Consider the following 19635-nt stretch of genomic DNA (forward strand, 5'->3'; position numbering starts at 1 on the left):
GCCACGCCTCTTCCCGCCCGGCTCTCGGCAACGCTTCTCTGCAGCGCGCGCACTGAGCGACGGAGGCCCCGCCCACCCTCCGCGGACAGCCAATCGTGACCTTGTTTCACTGCTCCGGATGCCCCGGATGATCCGGCCTGCCGCGCGTCCCGCCCCCTGCTTGGGTCAACAGGTTACGACGCGATGCTCCGGAAAGGGGCTGGTCAGGGGAGAACAGTCCCACTCCGTCCCCTGGAGAAGATAAACCTGCTCCCCTGTATTTCACAGGGTCGGGTCCTGCCAGGCTACTCTGGGCAAGTTGGTTAACCTCTTCCCGCCCTAGATACCCCTTCTGGGAACAAAACTACCCACTCGCCCTCTTCTCTCAGTAGAGAAGATGCCTTTGGGAGCCCCAAGTCACCGTCCTCACCAGACGGGTCCCTGTAAAGAAAGGTGAGGACCCTGGACCAAAGCTCACCACCTGGAGAGGTCTTCCCAGTCCCGCTCCTCAGGCCTTTCACTTTACCGGTGTCTCAAGAACACATGCCACTGAAATTATCTTGTTCCTTGGTTTTCACGCTAAATGTCACCTGCCTCCCAGCCTGTGATCCCCACCAGGGCAGGGACTGGGTCTTGTCAGTGCTGGGTATCCAGGATCTGGAATAGAGTCTGGCACCCAGTCGCAGTGGATGCTTCATAAATATTTCTGGCTGTTTTGCATGCACCTTCTTTTTTTCCATTACCTTTATAATTTGGGGGGACATGTGTGTGTCCTACACCTCTAGGGCCTCTGTTTCTTCTTCTGTGGGCGACATGATCCCTTTTGGCTCTGAGTCTGGGGTGCATGTGGTTAGGAGGGCTGATGGGGAAAGGAGGCTCAGAAAGAGGTACCGCTTGGGAAGGGTATAGGGATGAGGGGGTAGGCAGTGTTGGTTGCTGAGTGGGGAGGTTACTGGAAGTGCTGCTTGGGAGGTCAGGGTAGAACCAGACAGCTGGGTTTTATTCCTGGTTCCAGCATTTCCTGGTAGCATGACCTTGGGCTGGTTACTGAGCCATTTTGGGCCTCAGCTTCCTTATCTGTACAATGGGAGTAGTGGTTGTACCCACCTTATGTGGCTTTAAACTTGACATAAGTAAAGTGCCTGAAACAGGCCTGGCACAGAGGAAGTTCTGTCAGAGGGGTGACCAATCCTCTTGCTGAGTGCGAGGGCTGCTGAACTACTCACTTCCTGGCAGCATCATGCAAAAAGTGACTGCTGCCCTTGTGCAGGCTGGGACTCCTGAGAAAGATGACCATGGCCTACCCTGTAGTCCAGCAGGGGGATTCTGACTCTCTGTGGCCACTCACTGACCCTGGGGTAACTGTCAGTAAGGACTTTGGGCTAGGACACACACTGGCCAACCTAGGAGAATGGGTCTGAGCTGAATGTCCACAGGCACGGCATAGCAAGGATCTTGAACCAATATTAGTGGGAGTCTAATTTTTAAGAAGTTTAATAAATAGTGCGAGGATCTTCATCATGGGGAAAACCCAGAGTTGGTGTAGTTCCTCACCTTATATGCTAGTATTTATATTACAGGATAAATTTAATTTAGAGTTATAAATATGACGGCCTCTAAAGATCTTCATATGGCTCTGAGTGTCCTTGTGTTTGGGGGCAACTTTAGGGCCTCCCCTTTCCTCAAATAAGCCTGGCTCATGTTCAGGAAGTTTTCACTGTTTAACCAACCCCTTCCCCCCCGCCCACCCCAAAAAAACCCCCACAAAAAACTCCAATACCTCTCTTTAGGATTCTTTGACCTGGAGATTCATGAGGCACTTCAGAATGTTACTAGAAAAGTGGATTCCGCTTCTAGAAACCTTGGCGGAGCTTCAGCTCTCAACATAGAGAAGATGTGTTGGTTAGTTTTACCCATCAGCGTGGTTGTGCTATAATATCCAGTTGTTCAATTAAACACTAATCAAAGTGTTGCTGTAAAAGTATTTTGTAGATGTAGTTAATATCTCCAGTCGAGTTTAAGTACAGGGGATGACTGGATAATGTGGGTGGGCCTCATCCAATCAGTTGCAAGACTTTAAAAGCAAACACTGAAAAGCCTTAAAAGCAAATACTGAGGTTTCTCTGAGGAATAAGCATCAGCTCCTGGCCAAGAGTTTGCAGCCTGTTGGTCTGCCCTACAGATACCAGACTTGCCTCACCAGCCCCAATAATTGCATAAGCCAATGCCTTGAAATCAGTCTCTTCATACACACACATATGCTCACAAACACATATAGCATACTGGTTCTGTTTCTTTGGTAAACCCCTGATTGGTGTAGGAACTAAGTAGGTGAGTCTGGAATCAGTCAGCCTCAGTTGAAATCCCAGACCCACTATTTATACTTATTTACTGCCTGAGTGACCTTGCACAACTTGCTGGATCTCTTGGAGCATTAGGTGTGTTCTCCATAAAATGAGGATAAGAGTAGCTCTTACCTCCCAGGGTTGCTATGGGGATAAAATTGAGAGGGGTCAGGAAATTAACATTATGATAACAGTTAACATAGACATAGCACTACTATGTGCCAAGTCGTTTCCAAGTGCTCAGTGTGTATTAAGTCATTTAATCCTCACAGTACTCTGAGGAAGTTGGCCTACTGCTACCTCCATTTTACAGGTGGGGAAACTGAAGCTCCAAGAGGTCATGTGACTTGCCTGAGGTCACCCAGGTAGTTAAATGTTGAAGTCTAGAGTGTTTAGCACACTGAGTGCTTCTGGTAAGTACTCAGCATGTGTACGATGTGAATCAGATGATGATGAAGCCTTTATTTAAAAAAATGCAACACCATTCTTTTCAACTCTTCATTAAAAAGACCTTCTAAATCACGACAGCCAAATAAGCCAGCAATTCTACCCACTGTAGAATACACATAGGAAATAAAAACCTATGTTCACATAAAACCTATGAGCCAATGTTTATCAAGGTTTTATTCGTAATTACTGACAGCCATTAAAACCTAAATGTCCTTCAATGGGTGAATAGATAAAGAAATTGGGACCCAGCCATGCAAAGGAATACTATTCAGCCATAAAAAAGGAACAAGCTACTGATAACAGGAATCAATGCAGATGAACCTCAAATACATTGTTAGTGAAAGAAGCCAGACTCAAAAGGCTATTTACTGTGTGATGCCATTTTATAGGACCTTCTGGAAAAGGCAAAAGTATTGGGGCAGAAAGCAGGTCAGTATTTGCCAGGGGCTGGGATGTGCTATTAAAGGGATACAGGGGAAATATTTGGGCTAATGGGAGTGTCCTATATTTGATATAGGTGGTGGTTATACCACTGTCTGTATTCAGAACTATACACTGAAAAAGGTGAATTTTACTGTATATAGATTATAACTCGATAAAAAAAAAAATAAACAACAAAATTTTTTTATAAAGGGCAGAGCTTGGGAAATCTCTTTCTGGAGCTCCTGCCACAGCTAACCAAAAAGTTACTAACCAGCTCCAGCTTGTCTGTTCTTGACTTCGCCTTCCCTCACACTCTCTGAAACTGCTTGATCATGGAACCCAAAACCAGCCCCACCAGGTTCTGGTAAAATCAAGATCCTACCTTACCCATGCATGGGAAATACAAAAGGAGCTTGTGAACTGGACACACCCTAACACACCAGATCTCCGACGTCCAAAAGACTGTGGGATCCCCCAAATCTAACACCCTAGGAGGCCCTGCTTATCTTTCAGCATTGCCAAATGCAAGACCTTTCTGGAACTCCCCCTTTGAAAACTGCTTTCAAGGGCTTGTTACAGTCAGCTCAGCAAACATCAAATGTGTCTACTCGTCACTGTTATGAATTGGCCACTGTGCTGGGGATGGTGAGGACACAAGCACTATTTAGCTGTCTTTAATGACAGGCACAGCCAGAGCCACAGTCCAGTGTCATGAATGGCTGAACAAAGTGGCCAGTCTTCATTCCGAGGTGGATTTGATTTCTGCTGACAGCCTGGTTACTGGAAGCCAGATGAAGCCAACAAGGGGTCCTCACTCCTGCAATACTCATCAAAAACAAAGAGGAATTCTCTGGAGGCTAGATCCTGCCTTTCAATGAGCTGCTTGTGGGTGAGTGGGGGGTGGAAGTTATTCATATGCCTCAGTTGACACACGGCATAGTAGGTTCACAAAATGATTTGGTGCCCGTTGAGTGAGTGCAGGGCTCAAGAAAGCAGCCTCAAAAGGGAGATTCCAGAATGTTCCAAGACTGTAGGAATGTATGTGAAATCTCTTCAAAAATGTCATCTATTTGGCCATGACACCACACGCCTTACCTAGCTGGACCCAGAGATATGGAAGACAGGCCTACTCAGACCACATCGGAGACGCCGGGAATCACTAGAACTGGCAAAGTAGCAAAATGTAGCTAGATTTTAGGGGTTCAACCATGTCCCCCCTCATCACCTCACAATTAGGCACCTCAAGTAATTCAACTTGGCAGGATTTTAACTTGTGGCCTTGGAGTGAGTACTCCCCTGTCCCCCTCAACGAGGGCAGGAGTGAGGCCAGTTAGGACACAAAGGGATTCAAGATACTGTGAGCCTCACAACTGCCAACAGGAAAAGATCAGTGCTCTTGAAAGTGCAGTTATAAAACAACTTTGTGTTTTCATCCGTGTTGTCCAGTTAGGCCTGGTGAAAAACACAGCGTTCCTGTGTGTTATCTGGAAGTCCTCAAAAGCTGTAGCTTCAGAAGTTTCTAGAACTGATTAAAGACTCAGCACTGACTCACCCTCTTCCTGTCCTACTCCCTTATGACTCAGAGATCTACCTTTGAAGACTTCCCACCATGTACCTGATGTTGGATCTCTGGGTTCTGGAGGGTGCAACGGTTGATGATGGCTCAGAGGCAGATCTGGAATAGGGAGAAAGAAAAGAAGATGAGGGAGTGTTCTAGGTGCTGCCCGTTCCTTAAGCCTGTCCTGAAATCTTGAGTGTGTAGTCCGTGGGTGCGTGTGTGTTGGCATCCAACCTCCCCAGTCCATTCATGACAAATGATGGTATGATCCCAGACCAGCACTGTCCAGTAGAGCTAGTGTGAGAGACACAACTGCCAGCCACCAATGTCAGCCATGTCTGATTTTCGATGTTCCATAGTCACATTAAACAAGTAAAAAGAAACATGGGAACTTAATTTTAGTAATATATTTTAATCCAATATATCCAAAATATTTTCATTTCAATGTGGAATCAACATAAAAGATTATTAATGAGATTTTTTTTAACATCCTCCTTTTCATAGTCTCCGAAATTGGTGTGTGCTTTTCATTTATACAGCACATCTCAAATTGGACCAGCCACATTTCAAGGGCTCATTGACCACATGTGCACATGTGGCCAGTGGTGTCCATACTGAACAGCGCAGGTGGAGACAAATGTGGGCCCCTTGCCTATAGGGCAGAGCAAAGTGGGGCAGAGGCTTGCATTGAAAAGAGCTGTGAAGACACCTTCAGGTTGCAGGTTGGAGAGTCCCAGGGTGCTTTTGGCCATCCATTTCCCTTTTTCTTCCTTTCTATTCATGACATATAGGACTTCCTCGTTGGAATCCAGCCCACACACCCGCCCACCCATCCAGGTGCCCCAGCGCACGCCCCCAGCCTCTAGCCCTCTCCCGTTGCTCCCCAGTACCCCAAGGGCCACCCACCTCAGAATTCACCTTTCTGCGCCTCGGGCCATGTGGATGTTGCCTTTCCTGTCACTCAACTTCTTGCTCCTGCCCCGCCTTGTTGTAACCGTTGCTTCCCTCGGTTTCCACAACAACGCTACCAAGGGGCGGGGAAAGGGGCGTGCGGCGCCGAGGCCCCTTTTGATTGGTGGGTAATCAAGCCTCTTCTTCCTCGCCCCTGTCTTGTACGCGCTTCTCCTCGCAATGGGTCCCGCAAGCTGATTGGACAGTCCTGTGGCGAGAGCGGCTAGTCCTCGCTCAGATCAGTTCCGCGGGGCGGTGGCGAAGATGGGCGCCCTGCGCGCTGACTGGCTGAGAGGCACGCGCGGCAGGGAGGGGAGGGGCGTACGCAGAGCCGCTGTAGTCTCGCGCGGCGGTTGCGAGCGCGTGAGGGACCTGTGCTGCGTTGCGTGCGGTTAGGCAGCAGCGGCAGCAGGAGCAGCAGCAGCTGTGTATAGGAGTCATGAAACACCACGAGGTAAGAAACGAGGAACGAGCAACTTCTTTGCTCCAAACTTTTTCTTTGTGGAACCAGGGGATCCCTTTTTCTTGTCCTGTGTCCGTAGGGGGAGCCGGACGGCGCAGGCGCAGTGGGCGCGGTTGTGCCCTGGGGCCATTCGTAAATTGCAGTGCGCATGTGCGGGGGAGGTATTTATAATTCCGCAACCAAGGCTGTAATGGGGTTTTCTTTTTCTGGGGTCTGTACAGTACCTGGGAAGCTTGCACATTTCTTGTAGCTCACCTAGCGGGCAGAGTTGCAGACTTTGGCGGGGGAGGAGGGAGGGTGTGGGACCCTTGCTCCGGATGCGAGCATGTCTTGCACAAGTCTTGCACCATGCTGCCGCCTGAGGATTAAGAAGGGGCTTTGCAATCAGCCCTCTCTGGCACGACCTTTGGACCCCTTCCCTTGCCCGGGACGTCCCCAAGAAGCTTAGGAGATGTGGGAGATGCTGCCAAGGCTGGCTTCCGGCAAGCACTAAAGCTGATCTGGCTTTCTGGTAATCTAAGAGGTCATCTCTGTCAACCGCTTTCTGTCACTGAGGAGAAATCTCAGGCTGACAGCCACTCTTGAAGCCTATCTTCTGATTCCTAACCTGGGCCTCTTTCCCGTAAAATAAAGCCTTCCGATGCACTTATCGACCTAGCTGATAATAATTTTGTTATCATTTATTAACATTAAGTGATCTGACTTTTAAGTAACTATCATTAAATAATAAACTTATTAAAAATTTAAAGAATGTTTTAGCAAGTACTCTTGTGCTAATGAGATTCTGTTGCCTCATTCTCTTATCCTCACAGCCTTTGATGTAGACTATTATTAACTATTGTTATTGTGGTTTTTGTAGAAGAAGAAACAGTCTCAGAGATGTTAAGTGATTTGCCCAAAGGTTCCCAGTTAGTAAATGGAAAACAGAAAGAAACTCAAGACTCCAGAGTTGAGTTGCTAACCACTATACCATGCTGGTCCCCACATGAAAATTAGCAGGTCTAGAGAATTCTTGTCTCCCCCCGCCCCGCCCCATTTAAAAACTTGTGGTAAAATACATTTAACATAAAATTTACCATCTTAACCATTATCAAATGTACAGTTCGTTGGCTTTAAGTACATTCTCACTGTTGTGCAACCATCACCACCATCCACATTCAGAGCTCTTTTCTTTTGATCTTGCAAAACTGAAACTCTGTACCCATAAAGCACTAACCTCCTATTCCCTCTTCTTCCCAGCCCCTGGCAACTGTTAATCTATTTTCTGTTTCTATGAATTTGACTAAACTAAGTACTTCATATAAATGGAAGGAGGGATTAATTGTTTTTATTCACAAATTGAATACCGCTACCTCTACCTGCCTCCTTTATTATTATTATTTTTGGTAGTTTACTCAGAATCTTTTGAAACCTTTAACCCATAAGTTCTCGATCATTTTCGACATGATACCCATTCAACTTTAAGATTATAGAATAAAGTTCTAACATAATTTAACTTTTCAAACTCTCTGTAACCCCGGAGAAAAAGCCACATTCATTTTAAAAGATGCAGATTGAAAGATTCATGTGGCATTTTGAAAATGGAGTTAATTTTAATTTTTGCTAGTTAGCAGTCAGGTAAAGTAGGCCTTTGAGGACCTTGGGGTGGCCACAGCCTGAGACTCATGGTTGAACTGGAGGACATGGTTTACCTTAAACTTTTTCCTTAGCAGAAGGAAGGAGGAACTTCAAACCCGATGTTCAAAGTGACTTTGGAGTAAAAAAAAAAATAGTTATTTTGCTATGTTCTCCTGTTATCATTCTCTGCTAACATTTGCCAAGTACGCACCGTGATGATAGCCACAGAGTTTCTGTGTGGGAGGAGCAGTCGTTTCCCAGCCCAGTTTGCACCGAAAGTAAGATTAGTTTTACTCCAGGTGTTTGCTGCCAGATCTATGAAAATAGCAAGCATGCTTTCACTCATTTTTAATAAAGGCTGAAAAAAGCTTTCAGCTCCTATCCACATCAAAAAATTTATTTCTATTTGGGACTATGTCCCTCCTTCCAAGTGACTCCTTGTCCACTGAGAGGTTAACCTCCTTCAAAAGACCTTTGTGGCCTCCAGAGGTTTCTCCTGAGGAAGTGCAGTTTACAGGTGATTTAAGTATTGCACAGAAAGGTGCCGGACTCACAGCAGTGTCACATAGCAAGTTAACCAGGACTGATATCTGATATTATGGCAGTTAGGATTCCAGTTTGAGGGGAGATTTGTTATTGTTTTGATGACAGTCTGCTGTCACTGCCAATCAATCTCCCCTTTGTGATCTGAGATGAAAAATGTATCCCTTCAGTGGCCTAATTGAGACAGGTCACCCTTGGGCCCTGGCTGAAGCTGGCTCTTACAAGTCCAGAGCAAGCCTTGGGAATTGTCTTGGGGTCAGAACAAGATGGATGAGGGAACTGCTTATCTCAGGTTATTGGATTTTTTTAAAAATTGTTTTTGCCGTTGCAGATAAGAGATCGAAGTAATGATGCCAGTAGCAACTGAAAAAACAGCTATTGCATCATGTAAATGAGCCTGTTAATTCCCATGAGAATTAGTCCCTTTCAGTCACCCAGAGCCCAAGTCACTACTCATTCCCCTCCACAGCTGGGTACCTTGAGGGGAGAAAGCGTAATCATCTGGGGATACCTACTGTCCTCATTTAGGATCTTCCACTGCCCCCTGCCCCCCCTACCCCTGCCCAAAGGGTAGCTCTGTTGGTGCCCAGTTTGCTTATAATCTTAGGTCAAGATAGTGCCTTGCCTCAGGCAAGTTATTGCTTCAGCTGTCTTCACAGGAATAAGTACGTGAAAGTTCTGGAACTAGAGTTCTGGTCATGGGACAATTATTTAGAGCCAGAAAACTGAGTAAGAAGGTGAAAATTAATGGTGTCATAGGGATATGGGCTCTGGATAGGCCTGGGCTGAGCCCTGGCTCTGCCACTCACCAAATAATTGTGTAACCTAGGGCAACTTACTAAACCTCTCTGAGCTTGTCTGTGCCTGCTCCTTGGAATGAAGCCCATGTAGTTGTGACAGTAAAGGCTAATCTTAAAGAACATTATGAAGTTTCTGGAAACATGTCAAGGGGTATGCATAAAAGAAGCTCTGGTTCATTAATTTTAACTGTTGTGCCCAATTCCATTATATGAAAAGAAATGGAGTTTGATTTACTCAGTCTTTTAATAAATTTACAAACATCCTGTTGAGTGGGAACAAACAAGTTGCAAAAGAGTGTAAATTTAAAAAATGTACCAAATGAGACTTAAATGTACTGTTTATGGATATATACCTAATAAAAGGATAACTTGTAACAAGAGGTGAGAAATGTTAGAGGAATCGTTGCATGGGGAGCGGAGGGGGGAAATAGAGATGTGTGGAAGGCTTTATATGTGTCTATTTATTTATTTTTTTTAAAAGAATCTTCCATAACTAGAATATAATGAAATATCTGTTAAACCTGGGAGGTGGGATTCTAGATGTCTGTTGTTTCCTGTAATTTTTTTCCCTGAGTTCTTGTGTCCTTTGAAATAGAAGATGAGGGATAACTAGGGGGTTTCTGGCCGTTGAGCCCTGTTTTAGCATGTGAGTCTCTTTGACCCTTGCAGGTTAAATTTGGTGCCTGTTTGCAGGAAGGTGGTATGTTCTGAGATGGGGAGTGCTTGATCTCTTCACTGTCACACTCTTCTGCACGCTGTATTGAACAGGCGTTCAGAAAATGCTTTTGGGGTTGATTTTGCATTTGTAGGCAGGATGGACTCTGGTTGTGATCCCCTCTTCCTGAGCTATGTTTTTGTGGCCGGATAATGAGAAAAGCAGGCGCTCTTCACATTTATGGTGTCCTTTCAAAAACCCTGAGAGGTGGGTACTCTTTGTCTCCCACTTTATGGATTAAGAACTTGCCCAAGGTCAGTTATATCATGGTGGAGATGGGACCTAGACCCAGGTCTTTCTGATTTCTCGTCGATACAAGAGCCAGAGCCACAATAGTGTGATGATGCTGCTGGTGGCTGCTGCCAGTGGACATGGAGTCTTAGGAGCACCTGATCAGGTGGGCACGAGTATTACTTCTACTTTACAGGTGAGGAAACTGAGGCTCAGAGAATTAAATTGCTCAAAGTCACAGAGCCAGGAAGGATTTTGCCTGTCTCTGCCTTCTGTGCCTGCCATGGATCCCCCCTGATGATGCTGCCCCAGGCAGCTGGTGGCCTGCATGTTTCTGAGGACACAGCATCCTTGGTGGGAGGATGAGAGGGACATAATGGTCCCTACCTCATGGGGTTATGACTTCAAGGGGTTATTACTCTAGTGAGCGTTAGGTGAGCAGATGCGTACCGTAGCTAACATTTAGCAAGCTCTGCTGACCTACTTGCTGCTGGATGGGGCTGAGGTAGAGCGGGGGTCGGGGGCTGATGTGGAGGAGCTGTGTGATGGGTGAGGGTGCACTCTGGCTGGAGCAACTGAGCCACACTGGCTGGAACTGCAGGTGCTCCTGAGCCCAGCAGAGCCTCTGGAATGACTGGTTCCTGAGAAGAGAGAAGATAGAGGATTGACAGCCCTGAGTGGGGAATATGCTCGTACCTCTGGTGACAAGGTTGTTTGGTTAGGAATCCCTGTACTTTGACTGACAGGTTTGGCCGGGTGAGAAAGGTCAGAGCTGGTTGGTTAAGTTCAGGCTAGATATTAACACTTCTTGCTGTCATTGACAGTGGCAGCTGAGAATGTTCGAATATGGGGGATAGCCATAGCATCGCAATAATAATAACAAAGCCACTACCAATGTAGTGCTCACTCTAAGTATTTTTTATCTAGTAACTCATTAACCCTCACAACAAATTTATGAAGTAGGTACTGTTCTTATCCCTGTTTGACAAGTGGCGAAACTGGGGCACAGAAAAGCAAAGTGACACGCCTGTGGTCACACAGTGAATGGCAGAGCCCAATTCTACCAGACCCAAAATGGCCTTTGCTGTGGATGCGCCCCGGTGTCATGCACTGAGGCAGGAATGAAGCCTGTGGTCCTGAAGGATGGGGCCTGTGGAGACCGCTAGGTCTGCCCGTGGGACAGTTACTTCACTTGCTTAAGCTTCAGTTTTCTCACCCATGAAGCCAGGATGAGGACACCTGTCTCGGAGGGTCACTGGGAAGTATGAAGTGCCTCACACGTTTCCTGGCCTGCGGTCAAGTTACAAAGCATCAGATGAATAAGGGCAAATCACTGAGCTGCCTCAGTGAGGCCACCTGAAGTGCTCTCTGCATGTGGCCTCTTGAATGCCTCAAAAATTGTCAGTGAACTAGGCTGATCAGGTTTCTGGAGATGGCTTCGTGCTAATAATATTCCCAGAAGATGGAGGAAGAAGCCCAGACACCAGTGATCAGTTTTAATGTCACACACATTGAAGTCACCCCTGTAGTGGGAACTGTCAAGTCAGCACCTGGGCCCACCCTTCCCCCCACTGGTAGCCTGCAGGTTCTATTGGTCCAGGCATTCTCCTATCATGGGGCTCCGTGTATCTGTTTTCCAATCCATCCCTTCTTCATTAGTTCATTTGTTCCAACGTATTCTTTTTTTCTCTTTACAAGCTGGGAATGCTGGGAATACTGGGAATACTGGGATAAATGAACCACAGCTCTGCCATCAAGGTCTATCATCTAAGTGAGGCCTGGAGCGGGGCGCCCTTCGGGAAGAGGGAGGGGAACAACTGTTGCAGAGGTCTGGAGGCCAGACTTCTTGGGTGTCCCCCATCAGGAGATTAAGTTGGTCAGGCAGGGCTTTGTAGCCACCCAACTGCCGGTGGACTTTATCTCAAGAATGATGAGAGTCCCTTTTGCTTGTTGATTTTACCTAAAAGGTTAACTTCCAGAGGGTGGTTTATTTTTAAGTCTGGGGGGTTGGGGAACTTGTGTTATGTGTTTGTTATGTAAAAGTTCAGGGTAGTTTCTCATTGACAAGTGCGTTGTGGGTGGGGTTTGGGGCTCACCTGCCCCCGAGTCCCATGGTTGGTTAGAGATGGACCATGATGCTTACCCATCCTCTGAGGGATAAAGGGCCTTTTTAGTAGCTTGCAGTGACTGGCAGGCTAGCACAGCCCTGTCCCTGCTCGAACCAGGCTCTTATGTAAGCAGAGTCCCTGGACCATTCAGTCAGCCAGGAAGACTGCAGAGTTGTGCTGTTCCCCTGGCCCTTCTGAATTCTTTTTTTTTTTCTCCTTGTTTAAAGGGACCAAGGAGCACTGGCCAGGGTCAGGCCAGTTGTGTGGTGCGGCCTGTGGAAGCAGTGCCTGTCCTTAGTGGGTGTAGGTTGGCCAGGTTTGGGGGAGGGCGGTTTAGCACTTGCATGGAGCATCAGGAAGCAGGTTGAAGCTTGAGGGGTTACAGCCGGAGTCTCCAGTCTTCTTGTGGGGAGAAGCTCTCTCCCAGCACCCCAGGAGTCTGACTCAGCAGGGGCGGAATGGGGGTAATATCAGAGTTCTTAGGGAGATGTATGGTCTGAAACAGTATATTACTGAATACTGTTTGTTCCCAAGAATCAAATCTAACAAAATCTCCAGGTTGGCGGTGGGGGACCCACAGAGGACAGGGCTGGGGTTGGGCTGGGGAACCCCAGTGCCGGGATGGTTTCAGGAGAAGCAGTTCCGCTCCTCCTGTCTGGGAATCCTGTCATTCAGGTCTCAGCTCAAGTGTCACCTCCTCTGAGAGGCTCCCCCTGACCCAGCCAGGCCACATTCATCACCCTGTCACCTCTCCTGTTTTAGTTCTCTGTACAGACTTAGCACCTTTGGATAGCGGGTAGCGTGTTCATTTGTGCGAGCCCCTCATTCTCCCCTTTATCCCTGGTCCCTAGTGGGCCCAGGAGACATAAAGTGAGTGATTATGAACGTTTGCTAGAGACACTGACCTACAGAGCAAGATGCCAGGTGGGCTCAAATGGTTAACCATATTCTTGATACCCCCCTAAAAGGCACTGCAACTCAAGGGAAGGGACCCTTGCACACGGGGTGCAAGGCTGCTTCATGGACCGGCATTTCTGGCTTGGAGCACATGTAGCTTCACTCTGTTAGCCTGGGCTCCCTTCTGTTATGAAGCTGGTCACCGCCCATCTTAAGTTATTTTGGAGTTGGCTATTTTCCCCCCCTTTTTTGACCCAAAGTGATCTGAATTCTGAGTCGTCCAGTAAGGATAGGATGGGGATCCTGTGGGAAGTGCTAAGCCATGATCATCAGGCCCCAAGAATATTCCCTGCCAGGCTCCTCCACGGGCCCAGGAGCTGTACCTTCTGCCATATTCTGGCTCACCTGGGGCCTCAGTGGACAGGAGCATTTCTAGTGACATGAAGCCATGTCCTGTCTTTCCAGTTGGGCCTGGGAACATGCATCATTCACGGAGGAAGTGTGGGGAAGGCCGTCCATGTCAAGACTCCTGGAACCCTTTCCTCTTGCTTCATTTCACTCTCAACCAGAGGGGCAGAGCAGAGTGGGTGGAAACCTATGGGGCTCACAGGTACCACTGCAGGTGGGAAGACAGCTGTGGGTGTCTTCTTGGATCCCTCTCTCAAGAGCTAGGGCCGGAATCTTCTCTCAGTTTACCTTTCTCTTGTAGACTCGGCTAGGCCTGATAAACATTTCAGAAAACCTGTACCCTTCTGCCGAATCGTCTTACACTTGTTACTGCCTTCCTGTCTTCATCTCAAGATGCACATTTTTCCTTGCGGTATTTTTATGTTCTTTAAGTTGGGATATATCTTATGATTGACGTGTGTGTGTGTGTGTCTGTCTGTCTGTCTGTCTATCTTATGCTGACATAGGAAGTTTTTTTCCCTTAAAAGTCAGCATCTAGTTTTGAATCAGTGACAACTCAGGATCCTGGAACTAGGGTGTCTTTTTCACCAGTTGCCATGTCTATGCCCCAGTCCAAGCCACCAGAGTCTCTGGCCTGGGTTGTTTTCGAGACTTTCACTGCTGTCTCTGCTTCTGCGCTTGCCCCCTAGCAGCAAGACGGATCCTTCTCAAAACCTGACCAGGTTGTGGCACTCTGGTGTCTTCCCTACTTGCTTCTCTTAACATCCTTTTCAGCCTCTTGCTCAGCTGCTTGCCCTAGAGCTCACTCTGCTCTGGCTTCCCAAGCCCTGCCAAGCTCTGTGCTGCCTCAGGGCCTTTGCAGTTCCCCCCGGGAGCCTCTTGCTTTTGCTCAAATCGTATTTCCTTAGAAGGGCCTTCCTTGACCACCACCTGTGGCACTCTGGCCCCCTGCCCTGCTTTCTTTTCTTCATGGCGCCTGGTACATGCTGATCACGTTACGTGATAAATGCTTTGCCTGTGTTCCCCTTGAGCGTGAGCAGGCCCATGGGCATGGCCTCCCTCGGCTGTGCTTTCCACTGTATCCCAGCACCCTGCACACACAGGTCTTTCTGTTCATCCCCAAGCCTAGCACCTAGCACGGGCTGGCACATGGATAGGCTCAGCAAGTGTTTGCCGAACAAATGAAGAACCGAACTTCTCAGTCAGCAGAAAAAAAACCTCATCTGGAGGTTCCAGATGCCCTCTGTACGTGGTTATGCCCTTCACATATCTCTGTGCAGCAAGCACATCCTTGCTTAGGGTGCGGGCCATGGCTTCTGGGGCTGTGCTGTTTCCCCGGCCTGGGCCTGCGGCCCCTGAGGAGCACAGGGAATGGGGTGACTGTGCCGCTCGTACGTTCTAGAAGGTCTGATGGGCTTGGAATTCCTCTGGGCCAGGGAAAGGCCCAGGAGATGGGGAGCCCATGGGGTGAGGCTAGATGGGGAGATGGGGCCTGGATCTCCCACCTTGAATGGGTAATGCCTTCCATGCAACTTGGCTCCTGGGGACCTGCATGGGGTGAGAAAGTGAGTGACGCCAGTCCCTGGAGACTGGGTCCTGATATCAGTCCCTGGAACTGGGTCACAAGTCTTTCCTTTCACGTAAACAGTGGAGAGGTTCCTAATGAAGTAGCTGTTTTAACAAAAGCAACTCTGGGTGATATGTCAACCAATGCACGTGGCCATGTTCTAATACAACTTTGTGGAGACTGACATTTGAATTTCATATAATTTCCACATGTCATGAAATAGGCTTCTTTTGATTTTTCAACCATTTAAAAGTGTGAAAGCCATTCTTAGGTTGTATACAAACAGGCAGTCAGCGGACCAGAATTGGCCTGTGAGCCATAGTTTGCTGACCCCTTGTTCTAAGCCATCCTTTATCGTGCTAGAGTTATTCCCATAGCCTCATATTGGGATTCTTGCTTCCACCCTATTCCCCTACTGTCCAGAGGGGCCCTTTAAGGACTCAAGTCAGGTCATGTTTCTGCTCTGCCCAGAACTCTTTGTGGCTCTCACCTTATTTGAAGTAGAAGACAAAGCCCTCACCCTGTCTATGAAATCCTGCACGACTCCCACCACCCTGCCTTCACCTCCAACTCCTTCTTTGCCCCCTCCCTCTAGCCACACAGGCCTCTGCCCTGTTGCTTGAGCACCCCAAGCTTGCTGCACCCCTGGGCTTTTTTGCACAGGCCACTCCTCTGCCTGGATGTTCTCCCCAGGTTTCTGAACTGCTGTTTACTGCCTTCGAGCTTGGCTCAATGTCTCCTCAGGGAGGCCTTTCTTGACCACTTCATATAAAACTGCACCCCCCCGCCCCACTTCACCTGCCACTCCCTGTCCCCTTTTCCTAGGGCACATGTCATCTTCTAATATGTTGAACTATTTATTTGTCTCTGTTCCTTGACTAAAATGTCAGCTCCATGCAGACAGGGATTTCTGTCTCCTTCCACGGCTAAATCCCTAGAGCCCTTAATAGTGCCTGGCATGTAGTAGATGTTCAGTCTGTATGTGCAGTGAATGGACCAGACTGTTTCCTCATCTGCAAAGGGGTATTACTAGTAAAGGAGATAATTCACGTGGAGGATGTGCCTCTGTGTCTGGCATGTTGTGAGTGTGCGGGAGGTGTGTATAAGGCTGGCCCTGTGGATCTCAGACTGGCTGTTACACAAGCTGAGCTCCTGGGGGTGGACTAACCTGCCTGCTGCACTCGCGCTGGGAGTGCCGGGCTCTGGTGGGGGCATCGGCCTGGATGAGCTCCTCCTGCAGCTCTGGTCAGCCTGTGTCCACAGGGGTCAGTGTCTTTGGCCTCTTCCAGCTTTCTGATCCAATAGCTCCTTCCTGCCCAGAGATATAGAGGGAGACCACATGTCACTAACCTTGATCTGGCTAGGGGATGCAGGGGTATAGATGTGGGCCATCTCTTGGGGGTCTGGGGCCTGGGACAGCCTTGGGGAAAGAGCATTCAGTTCCTAAGGACCAAAATCAGATGAGATCCTGCCTCTGGAGCTTGTAGCTTGTGTACCATTGGGCTGGTAACTTCTGAGCCTCGGCCTCCTCCTCCGTAAAGTGGGGTAACTGACAATCTAAGAGGGTCAGCAGGAGGCGGTGGAGGTGGAGGCTGGGTCTTGGGTTTGGCTAAGGCCCCACTGGGAGGCTCCGGGAGAGCTGCATTAGTTGTGGTAAAGGTTTTCGGCTTTTTCCAAAGGGCAGGGGTCTGTTTGAGGAAGGCAGCCCAGGTTGAAGGTCCGCCTCTATCTGTCACCTGGGAGCTTTTGAAGTTATGGATACTGGGCCCCCATCAGAGATCCGGATTTCCTTGTCTCAGTTGTCCCACAGGCAGGCAAGGTTCAGGACCACTGGGTGGGGCTTCTGCACTGCTCCTCTTACAAACATCCAGATGGAGAACCCAAGGCCTAGGCAGGGAAGGTTTGTCTGGCTCTGGCCTCTGCAGCACTGTCTCTTGCTCAGTGTTGGCCCTCCTGTGGTGCTGCTATTCTGGGCCCATTGATGGCCTTAGCCTGCGACAGGAAAATGTGCAGGAAGTGTTAGGCCAGCTGCTGGGCCTGCTTGGGCCCCTTTGTGTGATGTCAGGAGGTGACAGGTCTTTTGCCCTCAGTATGGCCTGACTCTACTAGGGCCAAGGGAGGCTGAGGCCCGGGAGGAGGCTCAGCCCTCAGGCCCCCCTGCAGGGCATTCCCTGTGGAGGCGGCGTATTGTGCAGAATCTGGACCTTCCAAGACTAGCGTGCTGGAGTTGGCGTGTCGGCAAGGAGAATTGGATCCAGGATTTCCCTTCCCTTTTCTGTCCGCATTTAGTCCTGCTCTTTAGAGGGATGGCTGTTTCATTGTAGCGGGAGCAGGGGCTGTGGGCCCAAGCAGGCTGGGTTAGTGTTGGCTCTGGCACTTCCTGGCTGTTTGTGTTGGGCGAGGGCCCCCCCTCGTTTCTGAGCCCCAGTTATCTGAGACACCTCTCTGGGGTCACAGGCCCAAGTGAAGATAGGTGAGTTATGCAAGTGAAGGTCCTAGCACAGTCCTTGGCACGAGGTCAGCATCTGATACATATTACTCATGGTGGCACTTTCAAATGGAACAGGCACCCAGAGAGGTGCATGGGTTATGGGTGCCAGGCTCGAGACCCAGAGTCCTTGCTGTGTTGGTCCAGTGTCCCCTTCATCTTGGGTCTTCTGTGGTTGCAGGAACCAACCAGGGGGCACCTGAGCACCCGAAGAACGTCCTTTGAGTCTAGATGCTACCAGGCTGCATGGGGGCCCTGCCAGCTTCTCCTGACCCTGGGTCCCACAGCCCAGTGATACTGGCATTCAGACCCTGGCACCCTTCATCTGGCCAGTGGGCATAGGTGGTGGGAGCTGGCTGGGGACCTGGGAGTGGGTAGTCAGCCTCTGCCCTTCCCAGCCTGGGTGATGACATTCTGCTCCCACCACAACTACCGTGGGCACCTTGGAGAAACGGGGTCATGAGGCAAGGCCACTGGGGAAGGAGGTATTTCTGGCTGAGCAGGTGTGGCTTGTGTTGGCTTCCTGGCAGCGAGCCCAAGGTCTTCTCAGCTGCGCTGGCAGGAACAGTGTGACTGATATTTCTGGAAAGTGCGAAGGAAAGAGAGCCAGGCGTGCCGAGCTGCTGAGTCCGGGTGAGTGCACTCAGGCCTCTGCATTGGTGAAGCAGGTGAGCTGACCAGGTGCTGAGATGGGCCAGGCTGCCATCTTCTGGGTGTGGCAGCCCCTGTGTCCTGAGTGGGAGCTGTGCATGCCCTGGCTGGCTGGCTGAAGGACCTGCCTGCCAGGTCCTTTGTGTCTTTGCCTGGAATCCTAGGTTGCTCTGAGCAGGGTTTGCACCCATAGTAGGCCTCTTGTGTCCCAGCCTCGGAAGAAGATGTCGTCCATCAAGGTACACACTTCCCCACACGCCCCATGTAAGCACTAGCAGGGTGGTGCCAGGCTTCCCAGCACAAGGCAGCCCATTTGAAGGGCCCTTTCCTGCCAGGCAGTCCCTGGTGGGGTCCCAGAGAGCCCTCTAGAAGCAGGATGTGCTACTCTGTGCCATCTGTGCGTGGGGACCACTGTAGAGTGTACACTGGCTGAGGTGCAGCCCCAGAGACCTGTGTGTGATGGGGGTGTGGGGTTGGTCGTTTGCATGACCCGGGTGTGTCCTGCAGCCCTTGAAACTTAGCTTCCTTATCTGAAACAGATCTCCTGGCTTCTGCTCCCTCAGCCACCGTAAAGATGAAAGGAGGGGATGAGAAGATGTGGCTGGGAAGCTGCTGCAGTTCCAGGCTGTCTGTCCTCACCTGTCTCCATTGGGCAGGTCCCATCTTAGGACACACGGAAGTTCCAGGCGCAAATGTGGGAGGTGATGAGGGTGACCTGGAATCCAAGCTGACTCTTGCCTATGCCAGCCCCTCGCCTCACGCCCTGGATGAGGACTCCACCATGAGGCCACTGAGCCTGGTTTACAGATGGGAGAAGCCTGGAAAGCACTGGGCTGGCCGTGTTTGTAAAGAGGGGGAAACTGAGACTTGAGAGTGGCCTGGGCTCCTGGCACTGGTGCCTGGGTCCTGTGTGTTGTGTCTGCCTGGTGGCTTACATGGAGTGGAATAGCAGTTGCAAACTTGACTCTTCCTACCTGGGCTTAGGTGGTTCCTGACCTTCCTACCGCCCTCCTGCTCACTGCTTCTCCCTTATGGGGATCAGATAGAATCAGGTTTCCCCTTCCTCTTCACCCCCACATGCAAATCATCAGCAGATTCTTTTGCCTCTACCTTCATAGTCTGTTCAGAATTCTCCCTTCTCACCCCAATCCTCGCCTCTATCCTCGCCTCTACCCTGGTCTCCCAATTCCCAGGGGGCACCTGTGAACACTTGGGTCAAGTCACATCCCTTGCAGACCCTCCATGGCTCTCACTTCACCCAGTAAAAGCCAGAGTCCTCCCTGTGACCCACAAGGCCTGGCATGACCTGTCCCAGTCCCCTCCCTGTCTTCATATCCTCTGACTCCTTTGCTTACTCTATTCAGGCCACGTGGCCTCCTTTCTGCTCCACAAACATGCTAGGCACCGTCCAGCATTAAGGTCCTTGAACTTGCCATTCCTG

At 49.5% G+C, this 19635-nt stretch overlaps 1 protein-coding gene and 1 long non-coding RNA gene across 3 annotated transcripts in view; one reads left to right on the plus strand and one right to left on the minus strand.

The window, feature by feature from the left end:
• Positions 1-22: 22 nt before the first annotated feature.
• Positions 23-5910, minus strand: LOC107196165. Of its 2 annotated transcripts, none has more exons than XR_001517527.2 (4): positions 5662-5910; positions 4813-4872; positions 1760-1858; positions 23-648 (listed from the first exon to the last, which is right to left on the minus strand). It is a non-coding gene; the product is annotated as an uncharacterized LOC107196165 (long non-coding RNA). The 2 variants fall into 2 exon arrangements; XR_001517526.2 differs by having other exon boundaries at positions 23-1259; positions 5662-5909.
• Positions 5911-6018: 108 nt separating this feature from the next.
• Positions 6019-19635, plus strand: part of TECR (trans-2,3-enoyl-CoA reductase) — a 21639-nt gene continuing 8022 nt past the window's right edge. Inside the window, exon 1 of the mRNA XM_006918765.3 lies at positions 6019-6160. Coding sequence (XP_006918827.1) covers positions 6146-6160 — 15 coding nt within the window. The 5' untranslated portion in view covers positions 6019-6145. The remainder of the gene's footprint in view (positions 6161-19635) is intronic.

The sequence above is a fragment of the Pteropus alecto genome, unplaced genomic scaffold, assembly GCF_000325575.1.
Source record: "Pteropus alecto unplaced genomic scaffold, ASM32557v1 scaffold388, whole genome shotgun sequence".
Lineage (NCBI taxonomy): Eukaryota > Metazoa > Chordata > Mammalia > Chiroptera > Pteropodidae > Pteropus > Pteropus alecto.